The sequence below is a fragment of the Hibiscus syriacus genome, unplaced genomic scaffold (genome assembly GCF_006381635.1).
Source record: "Hibiscus syriacus cultivar Baekdansim isolate YM2019G1 unplaced genomic scaffold, ASM638163v2 tig00109972_pilon, whole genome shotgun sequence".
NCBI lineage: Eukaryota > Viridiplantae > Streptophyta > Magnoliopsida > Malvales > Malvaceae > Hibiscus > Hibiscus syriacus.
Window position 1 is genome coordinate 2737246 of NW_024062543.1, and position 17656 is coordinate 2754901.

The 17656-nt window shown below is 34.0% G+C and overlaps 1 protein-coding gene across 1 annotated transcript; it reads left to right on the top strand.

Moving 5' to 3' along the window:
• Nucleotides 1-2378: 2378 nt before the first annotated feature.
• Nucleotides 2379-6910, top strand: LOC120211547 (protein SDA1 homolog). The gene is made up of 15 exons (XM_039210058.1): nt 2379-2813; nt 2933-3109; nt 3194-3318; nt 3403-3541; nt 3810-3959; nt 4046-4099; nt 4373-4468; nt 4542-4601; nt 4722-4796; nt 4877-4930; nt 5190-5291; nt 5405-6013; nt 6185-6283; nt 6383-6490; nt 6707-6910. Exons 1-15 carry the CDS (start codon nt 2409-2411, stop codon nt 6857-6859), a joined length of 2406 nt encoding a protein of 801 aa, XP_039065989.1. The 5' UTR covers nt 2379-2408; the 3' UTR covers nt 6860-6910.
• The last annotated feature ends 10746 nt before the right edge of the window (nt 6911-17656 follow it).

Consider the following 17656-nt stretch of genomic DNA (forward strand, 5'->3'; position numbering starts at 1 on the left):
ACTTAGTTTTGATAGGTGAGTCTCCAAGTAAATATTTTTAGTATACATAAGAACTCGAACTTTAGACTTTACTTAAATGATATCAAATTGTTTACCACTTAAGCCAACTCAATCCCGTTGGTTTTGAATATATAAATATTGTAAGGATAAATTTATATTAATACTATCATTTCACATTGATTATCAAAATTATTTTTTATTACCGGAGTTTATGTCATTTAATAAATCTAGCAGTTGTCACTTTTCTGTTTATCATTATTTTTAGACTTAAATATAAAATAAGTTTTCAAACTATATCGTTTTCACGAATAAATGCTTAAAGTATTTTTTGACTCACTGTGATGCCTAACGTTACAAACGTTGCCACTTTAAGTACTCAGGCCCTCAACAATATTATTTCATCCGTTAAGTGACATGTGTCAAGGTATAGTAATTTTGAAATAATTTAAAAAAAATTAAAAATATTATATTTATATAAAAACCCTATTTTTTCTTCTAAAATTACAAAAAAAACTAAAATCCCTAAAATCCTCAAAACCTAACCATAACCCTAATTCCAGCACCATTTCCGACCACGACCACTGCCTCCAACACCTTCCTTGCCATCTCTATAGTCATTCGACACCGTCATTGCTGTGGAGTCGTTGTGGTCTTTGCGATGGTAGTTGTTTTATCTCGTTCGACGGGGTATTTTCGGGGTTGATTTCGTCACTTTTATGGCGATTGCTCATCAGAGAATAGGTCTTCGGTGGAGGCATGTCCAGTTGGAAGTCTAGTCGACAACAATGACATCAACAGGTGACAGCGAGCACGTTGTAGGGACTATATTTAGGATTTTTAAAGTTTGGGGGAGGTTTTCAAGTTTTTTAAAAATTTTGGGGTTTTTTAAATATACTTTTTATTTTTTAAATAAAAATTTCAAAATACTAGATCGTGACACATGTCATTTAACGGAGGAAATTACCGTCACTGATGGCCCGAACACCTAAAATGGTAAAGTTTATATCGTTGAGCACCATAATAAGTAAAAATATTTTAGACACCTATTCGTGAAAAATTATATAGTTTGGACACTTATTTTATATTTAAGCCTTATTTTTTATTATCGTTCAACGAAATTGTTGGTCGAAAAAATTATCAAACTAATTTTCTTCTTTTTTATCATTCTTTTTTGGTTCAAACTTGTTAAAAAAATATTACAATTTCTTCAACTTCTGTCCAAAAGTAAAAAAAAAATTATAGTATGATACTATTAACCATCAAATAAACTTAAAATCAAATTATGTTAATATTTTGGTCAAATATAATCTTTTCATAATTGAAATTGATCAATTAGTCAAAAACTTAACATTTACGGTGACCACCCTAAAATTTTTGACGTGCCACATCTTATTCTTTTTAACGGTAATAAATATAATGAAAATGGATTAAAATTTAATGACTATAACATAAATTCTAAAATAGTTATGTGAAAAAAAGCTTAATGCCCAAATAAGTGTCTAAATTATATCTTTTGTGTTAAATAAGTGTATACATTTTTTTGGCCAAACCGGGTGCCTAACGTTACAAACGTTAGTACTTTAGGTACTCGAGCCGTCAACGACATTAGTTTTTTCCATTAATAACACGTGTCATAACCTGTTAATTTTGAAATTTCTTTTTAAAAAAAAATCGTAAAAATATTATTATATTTATAAAAAAACCTTAATTTTTCTTATATTATAAAATAACCCCGAAGGCCCAAATCTTAACCTTAATTCGTCGTTGTCCTCCTCTACGGCCACGACCACCGTCATTGACGTAGTCCTTGCCATCATCCTAGTTATATGCCGCCGTAGATGTTGTCGATTCACTATCATAATCGCATGGATCACAATTTTCATACTAGGGTTTGCGAGATTTAAAACATTGATTTGTCGTCGATCGGTCTTCAATTGATCACGATTTCATAGGGTTTTTGATCGTCGGGGGAATGGGAGGTCGAGTGGAGCTTCTTTGATGTCAAAGGGTGGTGCTCGGCTATGGTTTAAGGGTTATTTCGAAATTTATGTGCTTTCTTTTTATAAAATATATAATTTTATTTTTTAAATTTATATAAAATTTTTAAAATTACCAAATTATGACATGTTTCACTTAAAGGGAAAAACTAACGCTGTTAACGTCCTGAGCACCTAAACTGCTAACGTTTGTAACGTTAGACACTCGGAAGGACAAAAAAATATAGACACTTATTTGACACAAAATGTATAGTTTGGACACTTATTTCAGCATTAAGTCAAAAAAAAAATTGTCTAACGAAGTGTTATTTGAGAGCCGCGTGTCGACCTATGAACAATATGTACAATTTAGGGTTTATCACTATCTCCGAAAGCCCTAGAAACAGAAAAGGGAGAAATCAATTTCAAGCAATGGTTTCGCTGGTCAGTGGAACGGCGGAGCCGCTCTCTGCCTCGGGTCGGAGCTCCGAGAAGCTTAGCCTTCCGTCCCTGCAGTCAAAAATGAAAACTGATCCGGAAGGGTATGGAACGGAGCTCCATCTCATCCGCAGCCAATTCTATTCCGCTCTCGAGCTCTTCCAGCAGCAAGCAGCTCTCAACTTCTCCTCCATAAGCGTTGTGGGAGCCGATCCAACTGTGGCCAAGGACCTCGGCGACCGCGCAATGTTCTTGGCCCACGTCACGCCGTTCTATCCCAAGCAGCTCGGCGTGTTCCCTTCTGATCTCGCTGCTTTTCTCAAATCATCTGCAAGGACTCTTCCATCGGGGCTAAGGTTCCACGTCACTCAAGCTCTCATTCTCCTTGTTAACCGGAAGGTGAATTAGAAAATTAGTTAGTTCTTTTTGTTATTAATATTAAAAAGTTTAAAATTGTCGAGAATTAATCTCAGATGTTTTGAATTCGACTTGAAAAATGGAATTTTGGCATTTGGCAGATTATTGATATCAAAGACACTCTAGCGTTGTTCATGGAGTTGCAGACACTAGATGATAGGAATTTGAGGAAGTTGGCCTTTTCTCATGTTGTTCATAGTATTAGAAGAATGAACAAGAATCATAAGAATGAGGCCCAGAATCGCTCCCTCCAGAACGTCTTGTTTGCCTTATTGCAGGTCTTTAAACAATGCCATTTCAATCTGAGATTTTCTGTTCTATAATGATGGTTTTTTTAAATATATTTCCTATATTTGTTATAGCAAGAAGATGAAGCAAAAGCAAAAAGGTCACTTATTACATTATGCGAGCTTCATCGGAGAAAGGTTTGGTTTGATGATAGAACAGCAAATGCAATTTGTATGGCATGTTTTCATTCATCTTCTAGGTATATATGATTTTTCTATGGTTAATCTTTTGTTTATGTTGTTGAGTTTTAGACTTAGTAAATTGTTTGTATTTGATTTTGCAGAATAATGATTGCTGTGCTCTCTTTTCTTCTTGATTATGAGAAAATTGAAGATGATGATGAGGATATGGATGCTTTAAGTAGTGAAGATGAAATGGCCAAAAATCCCCAAGTTGTCATCAACAAGGAGACCGCCTACAAGGTTATTTTCATCATCTAATTCATTATTTTTTTCTTTGAACTGCTCTTTTGCTGTTAGTGCTAACTCTGTGAAATTTCCTTGATTCTACCATGGGTTCTATGCCTTACCTTAGCTTTTTTAGGTTCATGATGATACAGATAAGTTTTAGGTAATTGAAATACACACCCATATGCATGGCTGATGTCTGGTTTTTTTCTCTTTAAAGAATGGTAGCTGCTTCCTGTTTTCTTTAGATTACAATATGTGGTTGGTTTTATTGTATTTTCAGGCACACCATAAGGGTACAACTGCTAGCAAGAAGAAAAAGAAAGCAAAACTACAGCGTGCTATTCGTAGCATGAAAAGGCAGCAACGCCTGTCATCAGAAAGTAGCAATAATAGCTATTATTCACCCCTTTACCATCTAAAAGATGCACAGGTTTTACCCTTTTCACACATTTTATTAATTGCATTTGATGTAATATTGTTTTTCTTAGAAAGCTTAAAATTCTGTTTTCGACACAGGGATTTGCAGAAAAACTATTTTCTCGCCTTCAAACCTGCAATGAACGATTTGAGGTGAATGCTTGTGAGCTGTTCCCGATGTTTCTAATTTGGCAGATTTTACCCGACCTCCTATGACAGATTCAACCTTCTGTAGAAATTGTACCTTTTTCATTTTCTTTATCTTCACCTGACTGTTTAGTTTTTATATTTTCTTGTGAATTGAACATCTGACTCCAGGTTATGAAAGTTTTAGTTAGGTTTATATGTAGTTTGCTTTCATCCGTTACTAAACTCTTATATTAATTGCCTTATTGATTTTGAGTTCCCTCCTTTGTTTAACTTCAGGTTAAAATGATGGTGTTGAAAGTGATTGCTAGAACAGTTGGCCTTCACCGCCTGATGTTATTAAATTTCTACCCTTTTCTTCAAAGGTATGTTCAGGTATGCTATCTTCACTCGAGTGTTCCATCATAAACATAAGACTTTTGTTAAGACGAGCTGGATATCTTTGCAGCCTCATCAGAAAGATATCACTAATTTACTTGCAGCAGCAGTTCAGGCCTGCCATGATATGGTATGGTGTTCCATTTGATTGTTTGAATGTTTCATTCTAACTGTTATCTTCTTATTTCCCTTCTTACTTTAGCTAGCTTTCTCTGGTTTCATACCACCTATTTGAATTTTGTTTAAACAGGTTCCTCCTGATGCAGTTGAGCCACTTTTCAAACAAATAGTAAATCAATTTGTACATGATCGTTCACGCCCAGAGGTATTGCTTGTTACTTGAAAGATGCTTTATAAATCAATTTTCTTTTTACTGATTGATTAAAAATTTTCATGATGTTGTAGGCAATTGCTGTTGGACTGAATGTGATAAGGGAAATATGTTTGCGCATGCCATTGGTAAATATCTGTCATTTGGTTTCTGAACCCATGTACTCACAAATACTTCTTTCAGCCATCCCCTGGACAACACAGACATATACACAACCTAAAATCAACCCTATTAAATATCGTTAAAAGTTTGATATATTTTAGGTGCTCCTGTTAAAGTGAATCAATTGCTATAAAATATGACTTTTTCATTAGTGTAAGTGTATTCATTCATGCATGTTACATTGCTTAAAATCTTTTAAGCCAATAATTTGCTTATTGATCCCAGTTGATGAATGAAGATTTGCTGCAAGATCTTGTATTGTATAAGAAGTCACATGAGAAGGCAGTTTCAGCTGCAGCTCGCTCACTCATTACTTTGTTTAGAGAGGTATATCTTTGTCATACTATTCTGTGTGCACATGCCTACTTCTCTAATATTATACTTTCATTTTTGTCTTCATGCACCCTCACTTCATAATTCTCCACTTGTTTTATTATCAGATTTTCCCTTCACTGTTGGTCAAGAAAGACCGTGGCCGTCCAGTGGACCCTAAGGCAAAACCAAAAGCATATGGAGAAGTCAATGTCCTTAGCAATGTTCCTGACATTGAATTATTGGAACATTATGATATCGATGGCAGCGAAGATGATGAAAGTGGAGAAGAGGCTGCATCTATTAGTTCTGATGATGGCAATGTAGACAGTGATGATGAGAAAAGCCAGTTTACCACTGATGGTGTAAGTGAGGATGAGGATATAGTTGATGAAGAAGAAGACGAGAATGGAAGTATTGATGAGGATGAGAGTGATAGTGTTGATGCCAACGAGGATGAGGTTGAGACTGAGGAGTTGGATGCCGAAGAGGATAATTACTATGAAGAAGTTGGTGATTCTTCAAAACCAGATGACAGTGCCGGAGATGGTGGGAATGAAGATACAAAGGAAAAGACAAGAAAGAGAAAATTGTATGATTTCAAGGGTCAACTTATTACTGCTGATACTAGTCTTCGAGCTTTAAAAAAGTTGGCAGAAGCAAAGATGAGTGGTTCATCAGACTTAGCAGATGGTATTCTCTCCGACCAGCATTTCCAAAAGATCAAGAAACTTAAGGTATGTTGATTTTGTTCTAACAGATCTCATCCCTAGTTGATGCCTTAGGTGTGTTCTTCCATTATTTTTCTGTTCTATTTCGTACGCTTTCTATGAAATATATAATTTGTTGCACAAGATGGGACATGGAAAACTCATATTTTTTGGATGGTTCTTCGTTTATCTTATCAGGCTAAGAAGGAAGCAAAAACTGCTTTGGCTCAACAAGGGTTTAAGATTCCGAGTTCTGATCAACTGAGTTTCAAACGAGTGGATCCTTCGAAGCTTGAAGTATGTCTTCTCCGTCTTTACCAATAAACACATTTTCCCCCCCAATGAAGGACTGTTCCTTGCAACTCGTGTTCACAAAGTTCTTTGCGTTCTTTACAGGCCCATGTTCGACTCAAGCTTAACAAGGAGGAAAGACTGGCATTAGTAAAAGCAGGAAGGGAGGATAGAGGACAGTACCAGGCTCGAACTGCTATAAAACAGAATAAGGTAAACAATTTATGGGTCAATTTTCCAGGATGTTAGCAACTCAGTTTAGTAAAACCAGTCAAGTATAAGATTTAAAATTTCCGCTTTTCAACTTGCGGAAGTTTTAGAAATCTTAATTTTACCTGTAAGAGGAGTGTTTGCACTAAGAAAGCTTCGAAATCATGGCGGTAGTCGGATCATTTGTATATTCCGCTGATATTTGTTTTGTGAATGCAGACGGGTGGTCTAAGCAACCGGCAGAAAGAACACAAGAAGTACATGCCGCTTGCGGCAAAGAAAGCAAAGGCTCAAAGATCTCGTCAGGAGAAAAATAAGAAGAGGCTGCGCTCCGGCAAACAATTCCGAGGGAAGAAGGCTTGGAAGCAATGAGTAACATTAACATTCATACCATTTTTCCGTACAACACTGCAAGCTGGTTAGAAGCTAAATCTTTTACTTAAATTGATTTACTAAATATAAATGTTTGACCAATTTGAGTGGTTTAAAAATAATATTATTCTATTAAAAAAGAAATAATATTATTTAATTTAAATTTATATACATATGGTTTTAATATGGTTACAATTTTATTTTGAAAGTTTAATAATTACTGAAAATTGCCCAGGAATTATAGGTACAATGATTAAGATTATTTGTGTGTGTGTGTTTTTTTTAATTTTTGTTTAGTTTGTTATAATTTTCTTTATAAACAAGTTAATAAAATAGGAGGTAATTAATATGGGCATTTAAAGAGACCCTAAATTGTTCAAATTTTAAGAATTCATTAAGTGGTTAAAGGGTTTTTTTTAGATAAAGAATTCGAACAGTTTATATGTGTATTATCAATGATTATAAATAAATATTATCTCATAGTAATTAAATGGAAAAATATTAAAGAATACAACCAATCCAGATTGATATGGCTGAGATTAATTATTGAAATGGTAGAAAAGTTAATTCTTCATACAAACGTTAAGTTATTTTGACATAATAATATTTGACTTACTAAAATTTATTTATCTTTAAAATTTATTAAAAAAAACTTATTTAAAATTATATAAGAATTCTAAAAAAACTAAATTAATGAATGAATGAAGAAATTAAAAAAAACTCATCTGAAAACGCATACCTCATTTCATTTCTTTATTAATAAAATAAATTTGACAAAATTTTAATGTAATTTTTTCAAGTTAAAAATAATAATAAAATGTTATTACATTGTTAAACGTTTTAAACCAGAAGGTAGCCGGTAACGGCGGCCGCTCCAAGTCCAACAAGTGTTGAAACTTTCAAAGTGGTACCACCGCTGGGAACGGGAGCAGGAGCAGAACCTTCAGAAGGCGGAGAATTAGGATGGACGGCAGCGCTAGCACCGCCAGGTGCGGGGGCTTGCGAAGAGCTAGCCTTGGAATCAGAAGCATGGGGGGCAGCAGAAACCAAACCCACGAAAGCAACCAAGATCAAAGCAATAACAACGATTTGGCGTGCCATTCTTTTATTAGCAAGAAAAAAAAATGCGGTTATTCTCTAGGATTTATTTTATTAAGACGAGAGAATCACCACACTATCCAAGAAAAGAAGAGTTCCAAGGTTTATATAACAATTAAAATTCTAATTTAAGGTCTGTTATTCAAACGAAAAATCATGCATGCTTTTTTCTAACTTCCTATCAATTCAGTTTTTTTTTTGAGTATTTGTAGCATGGTTGCTAATGCCTTATGAAATAGTATGCAAATGTTGTGTAAAATAATATTTTAGTGGTTAAAATACTTGTTATCTCTTAAAGTTTATAGTTTAGGTACAATATATGTAAGAGGTGTGAGTGTTCATTGTCAAATGATTAAATCTTTGAACAAATATAATTTATATTGCATTCGCCATAGATTTATATAAAAAAAGGATAAATTACACATTTAACACCTAAACTATCAATTTTGGTCCGTTTTACTACCTAAATTTTAATATTTTCAAAATTTAACGTTAAATTTTGAACGATGCTCTAAAATGAAACAAAAACTAAAGTTTTTGACGGTAAGATGCTAAAATGAAACAAAAAATTAAACTTTAAGTATGGTTTTGAAAAAAATTGAAAGTTTAGGTACAAAAATGGACAAAAACTAATAGTCGGACCAAAACTAATAGTTTTGTGTACTAAATGCATAATTTACCTTAAAAAACATTCATGACCTTCGAGCAAGTCGATCGCGAGTTGGGTAGTGCTCGACTCGTGCTCATTAAAAAATTTTGTTGCTCAACTCGGCTCGTTGATCGTTAAGCTCGTTAAAATTTTGCTCGACTCATGCTCGTTAAGAAAACTTGTTGTTTGATTCGTTGCTCGTTAAGTTCGTTGCTGATTAAGCTCATTACTCGTTAAGCTCGATGCTCATTGCTCGCCTCATTATTCGGTAAACTCACTGAAATATTTACCTTATTTTTTAACTATAGGTGTAACATCCTAGACCAGTACGACACATAGTCGACCAATAAAAAATGCTATACGGAACCACTAGAGTGACTAGCAAAAAAATTTCCTTTTAACTTTCCATTTAAAACAACCATTTGTAATATTCATGTTAAGATAAATCAAACACAATTTAAACAGAATAGTTTACATCAAGAGCTCTCAAAAATAATAATTCAAATCATACATACCACCGTTTAAAATAAGTTACAATTTTGAATATACAAAACATGGTTTACCAATATACATGCCCTATAAAGATGAACTCGAGACGTACTCCGCACTAGTTTGATCTGGACCACTGTTGACAAAAAGGTCCTCGGACTGCTCCTCGAATAACCTGCATAAGGAAACAAATTTTAAACGCTGAGCTAACTAGCCCAGTGCCACACTAACAACTAAGTCATACTAAAAGTGTCCGTGTCATGCTCAAGCTAACTGATAAACTGCAATTAAGAGTATCCTCGTATACTGCACTCTCTAATCTATAGTAGATATCATGGTGCGGCTGAGAGTTCAGGATCTCGAAGCTCACACACCCCTCTAGTCTACTAAGGATAGTGCCTAAAATTCATGCATTGGTCAACACCCTCGACTAGCTCACTCCTTGAGTGTCGGACCTCGCACCCAAGCTAGTCAGCTTAAAGTGCCTCACATACTACCTAAGGATATATCTAGACTGATTCTATACTTCGACAACATAATCTTGCCAAAGGAACTTAGGTGTCCTGATTATTTCTCGAGCATCAATCAAGGCTAGTTTTATGTCACCCTAATTAATCTTGTTTCTAACTGTGATTAAACATCCTTAATGTTCTCACTTGTAGTCTTATTTGATGATATATTGAAGTGTTGGGGTACCTGGAGTCTAATTCCCTTAAAAAACTGACTTTTTTGCCCAAAATTGATTGTTGGGTACAATCTAAATAAACTCCCTATAACCCAAATCCACCCAAGTCATAACTAGAATCCATTGATTCCCATAAACCTCTCCAAACCCATTTTTTGTTCAATGCTTAAAAACTTGTGAAATGGAGCTCAAAATGAAGCTAGAAGGATGAGGGTTAATAATCTTACCTTGGATTGATCCAACTAGATTTTAATTTCTTTGAGTTTCAGACTTTAGAAAGGATGAAGAAAAGAGAAAGAGGATAAGATGGGAAAAGTATTTTGGTGAGCTAAGTAAGGGGGCGGTTCACATGAAAAACATAATTTAAGGAGGGGTTTTTAGCTTTCAAAACAATCAAGGGGAAAACTACACTTTTATCCCCTAAACTCCTATTTCATACAAAACTCATCACCCCTTATTAAAACTCTTAGGCCCAAACTCAAGCCCACTAACACTAATCTTGGTCCAACTATCTTATAGGGTTCTTTAGGCTCAAACTTTAGGTTTCAGGTTGACTCGAACTACTAACCCGGTATCCGGGGCGTTACAATAGGTAAAATCTACTAATACTATATAGAACTTAATATAAACATAAATATAAATTTAACAAAAAAACTTATCAAAAGAGTGTATGAAGTAATTTTAAAGTCTAAACTCCAAAGTAAAATCCACAAATACATTAAAATAACAAATAAGTTTTGATTTTAGAGTGTATAAAATATTTTTTAAGACATCTACTAAAGAATTATATAAAAAACAATTAATGAGTTGCTCGCGAACTTATCGAGTCGAGTTAGAATTTGCTCGACTCAACTCGTTAAGGTCTCGAGTTGAATCTATCCGAGTCGAGTTTTTATCTAGTTTTGACAGAGTCGAGTTTGAACTGCTCAACTCATTAATCACCCTAATGCTAATCTTTGTTTAGTCAAAAGTGATTAGGTAAAAGTGTTGGCATCATTTGTACTAAAAAGGGGTACGTTTGATAATAAATTTAAATTATAAAAATCTTGAAGATCAAGAAAAGTTATCAATATTCACGTTATGTATCAATCTTCATGAACTAACTTATTTCAGCGGTTAAATAAATCGTTGTTGTTGTTAGAGGTCACGGGTTCGAGCATCAGCGGCTGTAGCAGAGTGATTGAGCTTTTATTATCAAATGGTTGAGAGTATTTAAAATAAATACTATTTTATAATTACTTTAGTTAAATAAAAAAAAGTATCGATAAATTTTATAACAACAATACTTTAAATTAAAATGTTACTTTTCGGAAGTTCCAAACTTTAAATCGAATTGAATCGAATCGAATCTTCTTAAGGTATTAATAGTTGTCTAAGAGCATTGGTACCTTTGAGATAGTTTCGATGCATGCTTCTGAAATTGGTCAAATTATTATTAATACCTGTATTTGAATCTAGTTTGCATGTTTGCCTACATTATTGATATATTTTATAAATTGGTCCTTTCACTTTGATTATTCACATGGATTTTTTTATTAAATGTTAAATTATGATTCGTTTATTACCGTTCTTACTGTCAAATATAACATTTCTGATCTGATTTACGATTAAATAAAATATAAATTGTTACATTTCTGGATTGAATCAAGGCTCATAATATCATATATCTATTATATTTTCTGATCTAATTCTTACAATTTTCTAATTATCAAAGAACTATTTTATTGTTATAATATATTATCTTTATCACAACCATTATTTGTTGTTAATTGATCTCATAGTTTCAAATGTTTAAGGTTTTACCCTCTTATTTCCCTACAAATAATGGGCAAATTATGCATTTAGTACATAAACTATTGGTTTTGATCTATTTTAGTATCTAAACTTTCATTTTTTTGAAATCATACCTAACGTTTAGTTTTTATTTTTTTTAGTACCCCGCTATTAAAAAGTTAATGCTTTTAGTACCTAAACTATCAATTGTGGTCCATCTTAGTATCTAAATTTTCAAAAAAAAAATCAAAATTTAATGTTAAATTTTGAACGGGATACTAAAATGAAAAAAACTCAACTTTAGATATAGTTTTAAAAAAATTGAAAGTTTATGCACTAAAACGAATCAAAATGATAGTTTAGATACTAAACACATAATTTACAGTGTACTATATTATACTAAATGTTTAGTGGGAATGCCTTCATCGATTAATTTTTCATTCCAAAAAAATCAAATTACACAACTCAAAAATAATTGAAAAATGGTATTTTTTTTCTCTATACAAAACTAAACAAGCCGGTTACATTCTTGAACGCATTTAAAGTATAAGGTAACCGGCAACATCGGCTGCTCCGACGACAACCGTCGAAACTTTCAGAATGGCACCGCCGTCGGGATTGGAAGCGTGACTAGAAGCATCGGGAGGAGCAAATTTTGTTTTATTTTGTTTATTGATTTGTTAACTCTAGTTAGTTTAATAACATGATACATTAGTAAAAATGGTTAATTATTGAGTTGATCCTTGAACTTTATTCAAAATACTATTTTAACTCTTAAATTTTGTTTGCATACAAATTTCACATGCGAGCAAAGAAGTCTTTGGTTATTGTTGCATCGTATCATTCAACACATTGCTTAACATTAAACAAGAAACTAATACGAATAATTCTGGAGTGATATAATTAGAACAAAACATAATAAGAAAATACTTTATTTTTAGAATGCACCAATCCATCCCATTTATTTATTGATGAACAACAATTTGTGTAAATCATAACATGATTAACAAATGTCACTTCTTCTCATACCAAAATGAGAAAAGCATTCCCATTTTCAAACGTATTTAAAACATAAAGTAGCCGGCAACGATGGCTGCTCCGACTCCTCCGATAGCCGAGACATCAAGCGCGGCGGTGGCATCGCTGCTAGGACTAGGAGCAGAAGCAAGGGATGAAGGAGAACCGGCAACGCTACCGCCTGCAGCAGCTCCGATTGAAGCAGCAGCACCGGGTGCGGGGGCGGCTGAGTCGCCGGACTTAGGCTTGGAAGCCGGAGAAGCGGCGGAAACCAACCCAACAAGGGCAATCAAGACCAAAGCAACAACAACAACAGCAATTTGGCGAGCCATTTGGTCTTGGATGTTTGTTGAAGAGAATCAAAAAGAGAACAGATTGGTGGTGGTGAAATGCAGTTTTTCTCTAGAGTTGTTGTCTTTAACAATAGAGAATCACTGCTTGTTGGTTTTACTATTCTATTCTCATCATGCATTTATAAGCTTCACCATTGCAAAAATAGATTGCATGAGTGAACTGCATTAAATTTCGGGTTCCTGTTATTTCTTTTACGTGGTTAAATTTTCTAAAATGACTAGGGATTGCATGAACCGTAGGCACATGGACGGTATCAAGATTAAATATTAGGAGGAGTAAGGTACTTAATTTCAACATAGTAACGACTTATTATATATTTAATCTAAAAATTTGGGAAGACAAAAGTCTATTTTACCTTAAATGTAAACTGATAAAGACCTAAATGCTTTTAAACCAAAAATTCCGGCCAAGAATATGAATTCGTAAGCCAATTTGTGGGAAACCGGGTGGTGATATTCGAGGAAACCGGATGGTCTGAAAAACTGAGCTTGATCGTTGAATTAGATTCTCGGGTAGCGTTGAATTGGATCGGAAATCTATCACTGCGGCCTTGGCGATGGTGGGATCTTTTCAACGAGATTGATAGGTTGTCAAGACAAACGCCGAAGGTGGAGTTGGTTTACGTTCCAAGAGAGGGGGATGTCTTCGAGGACCATCTTGCAAAACAAGACTTGTCCCGATCAAAGCTATTTAGAGCTTGGTGGGACTAACAGACTATATTTGTATGTTTATAGGATTGCTCACAGGTTTGAATGTGAACTGTGATGGTCTTTAAATCAGGGGTGGTGGACTATGAGGATAGGAACCGAGACCCAAGTTTTTTGGATTGAATTTGACCTCAATGAATGCTAATTTCTTCTGCAATGATTTTGTTATGTGGGAAATCTTTGCTAAATTCATTTATTAAGATCCATCATCCATGCTACTCTATCTAACAGATAAAACTCTTGGTTGATGTTCGGGAAATAATTCGAACACCTGAGTTCCTCTAGTTTAGGGTGTTGAAAGTATAGATACAGTCCAGATATCCATAGGTAGGATACACGTCACTTAAAACTAACAAGCTAGGTCGCAAGGTCCGACACTCGCAAGAGGTGGACTAGTTGGGGGTGTGGTGTCCAATGCAGTGATTTCGGGGGCCACATCCTCGATAGACTAGAGGGGTGCGTGAACTCCGAGAAGCAAAAATCCTTCAACCACACTATGATGTCTATCATAGCGTAGAGAGTGAGTATCGCAACGATACTCACAAATGTTGTATTGATGATGCATGATATTGTTTTCGGTTATTAAAGCATGTTGTAAATGTACCCTCTGTTAGTATATTTTAGTTGTTAGTGTGGCACTGAGCTAATTAGCTTAGCGTTTGAAATTTGTTTCCTTGCGCATATTAGGTGAAGATCAGTAGAAGACCTTTTTGACTAGAAGAAACCTAGACCAAACAACAGAGTAGTGTATGTCTCAAATTTCTAAAGGGCATGTATATCCAAAGCTCTATTTTGTAAATTTGAGTCGTAAATTATTTTAAATACATGGTCTGTATATTTTGATTTATTTTGTAATTGTGGGAGCTCCCAATTGTAAACTATTTTTACATGAATTTTATTTTTATTTTAGTGCAAGTATTTACACATGAAGCTTTAATTTCAAGTGAGTATGATAAGGAAATTTGTTGATTAGCCACTCTGGTGGTTTTGTGTGTCACTCTCATTGGTCTACTGTCTGTCGTACTGGTGCAGGGTGTTACATTTTATTTATGTCTCGGCTACTTTACTGAACTTTTCGAAGTTTACTCTACTTGTTTAACTATTATCACAGGATTTCAATTATATTATAATGTTTGAGTTTGTATTCTATGATTCACAAATCAATTATCAATATCCTATTAGTGTAAATTCATTTGTTTTTAGAATTCTTTGGAATGTAACATATATTTGACGCCTTTGTGCTCATATAAGTTGCATGAACTATTACATCAATATTACAGATCGCCATATCAGTACTCTGAATTATCATATCAACTGTATAACAATCAACGAAGGTTTTCATTAGTCAAAGAACCGGGCTGATTTTTTCTTCTCAGTTCAAGGATTACACTGGATTAAAAATATCTTTAGGGACTATTTTGATTCTTTTTCAAAAGTTTGAATTTCTCAAATATCATTAGGGACTATTTTAGAAACTAAAATGAGTAATTCTAGCGTGATATAATTAAAATAAAACTTGATAAGAAAATACTTTATTTTCAGCAAGCACCAATCCATCCCATTTATTTACTGACGAAAAACAATTTTTGTAAATCTCAACATGATTAATAAAGCTTTCTTCTCATATCAAAATGAGAAAAGCTATGGCATTCTTAAACGAATTTAAAACATAAAGTATCCGGCAACGACGGCTGCTCCGACTCCTCCGATCGCCGAGACATCGAGCACGGCGGTGGCATCACTGCTAGGACTAGGAGCGGAAGCAAGAGAAGAAGGAGAACCGGCTGGGCCGCCGCCTGCAGCAGCTCCGATCGAACTAGCACCACCGGGTGCGGGGGCGAGTGAGTCGCCAGACGTAGGCTTGGAAGCAGGAGAAGCGGCGGAAACCGACCCAACAAGGGCAATCAAGACCAAAGCAACAGCAACAACAATAATTTGGCGAGCCATTTGATCTTGGATGTTTGTTAAAGGGAGAAGAGATTGGTGGTGGTGCAATGCAGTTTTTCTCTAGAGTTATTGTCTTTAACAATAGAGAATCACTGCTTAATGCACAAGATGCTTGTTGGTTTCACTGTTCTATTCTAATCATGCATTTATAAGTTTCACCATTGCAAAAATAGATTGTACCAGTGAATTAGATTAAATTTCGGATTCTTGTTATTTTTGTTACATGCTTGAATTTTCAATTAAATAACTAAATTCTAAATTAAATCAAAAAGTTGTATCGATGGACGAGCATTCAATCGAATTAAATTAAAATTAAATAATGATATTTTGAATTGGATAATTTTGTGAATTTTATTTGTTTAATCAAATCTAATTATAAATTTATACCAATATACGGACGGAAAGATATTCAACTCGGATTAAATAAGTCTATTCAAGAGGCCAAAGCGTGGGAGGGGACAATCATGAAAGCGCTCCAAAGTTAGGCGTGCAGATTAACGCCCGAGGAGCATTTCATAATTCGGAAGTCTTCTACAGAAGCTGCTCTCAACTTAGTGTTGGGGGCAGCCTACTATCTTATCTCCCCCTTACCCCATTACATATGGGAACAAGGGACATCCATTTATTAACGCCCCATTACTTGGTCTGCAGTGATTTTACATTATTACAAAAAATAAATATGTGACTTTAGAATTCACTTAAATTTTATAAATCATTACTAACATGAACACATAACTTTAAATAAAATATAAAATTATATATAGATATAAAACATTACTAACACGAGACCCATACTTTTAAATAAAATGTAATATTATATATAGATATAAAAACAATTTGAATATATCATTAACATCATCCTCGGCATGTTTAAAACAAAAAGAATATTAAATTTTAAATAGTACATTGTTTATAATTATAGTATTAAACTTTTATTTTAATTTTAAATTCTTTAATTATGTCAAAACTATTAAATTTTAACGATTTAATGACTCCACTCAGATATAATCTAATTACTTTTTAAAGAGTTTGGTTTCAGTCATTCTTCCCCCTCATTTTCTCATAATTTTATTTTAAAATATAATTATATTATACAAATATATAACAGGTTAGATTAAATATAGATAATTATGTTAAAATAAAATTACTTTTTAATAATTTTTTTTTTGAAAAACCGTTTAGTTCATGATTTTTCATATTTTATTCAATTATAATGATATAATGGTGAATCTATAAAGGATCTCAGTAATTAAAGAGATTGGTGTTCTTCATAAAGATTTTGGGTAAAAACAACTGTATATGTATGTGTATTGCCAGTAACTAATAAAATATTATAAACATATATTACCTTGTAATTACGTCATATCATTAAAAAATTATAAAATGATATAATGCACTCTAAGGCCTAAAGTAAGGAGAGTAAGGTTTCTGATTTTTTTGGCACATTACCACAACCGAAATAATTATTTGGCCCAATAGGGCATATACCGACGTTGTTATTAATACATCTGACAAAATATGTCTTTTGGTCCTACTCCACAACGGTGAATTCAATATGAGCTTTCATACAAAACTCTTTCACAGCTAATTGCGCATTCTTCTTACTCCCAAACTGTGACTCAACTCCAAGCTCCATCGATCCTTCATCTGAGGTCCCCTGGTGGGCTGTGCAGATATCGATCATATCAGGAATCTCAGGATACCTTATGGCATCATAGTTTATCTCATGCATTGCAACTGCATGATGATATTGAGGCATCTGGGGTACAAACTTTCTGCTTGCATGGCTGTTGGTGGATGTGCCCAAACTGGCGAAGAATTCTACATTGTTTGGCCATGAGAAACAACTGCCTCCCAGAAATCACCCTCTATGTCAAAGACTTGTACCCCTGAAGCAACCTCGGTGATATCAAATTCATCGAGTATTAGTGTGTCATCATCTATCCTAAGCGGAACAAAAGTTTTCATCGTCCTCGTTAAAATCAGCAAGGATTTCACCAAATCACCCGATGAGCTTATCTATATCTTCTGATTGTCTTGTTTCTGCGATCACCGGTGCAACAGTTGAGGAAGTATGA

Coding starts and splice junctions, on each gene's coding strand:
- LOC120211547 (XM_039210058.1), top strand. CDS start 2,409: ATGGTTTCGCTGGTCAGTGGAACGGCGGAGCCGCTCTCTGCCTCGGGT. Junction 3,542..3,809: donor ACAAGGAGACCGCCTACAAG/GTTATTTTCATC, acceptor TTGTATTTTCAG/GCACACCATAAGGGTACAAC. Junction 4,931..5,189: donor TATGTTTGCGCATGCCATTG/GTAAATATCTGT, acceptor TATTGATCCCAG/TTGATGAATGAAGATTTGCT.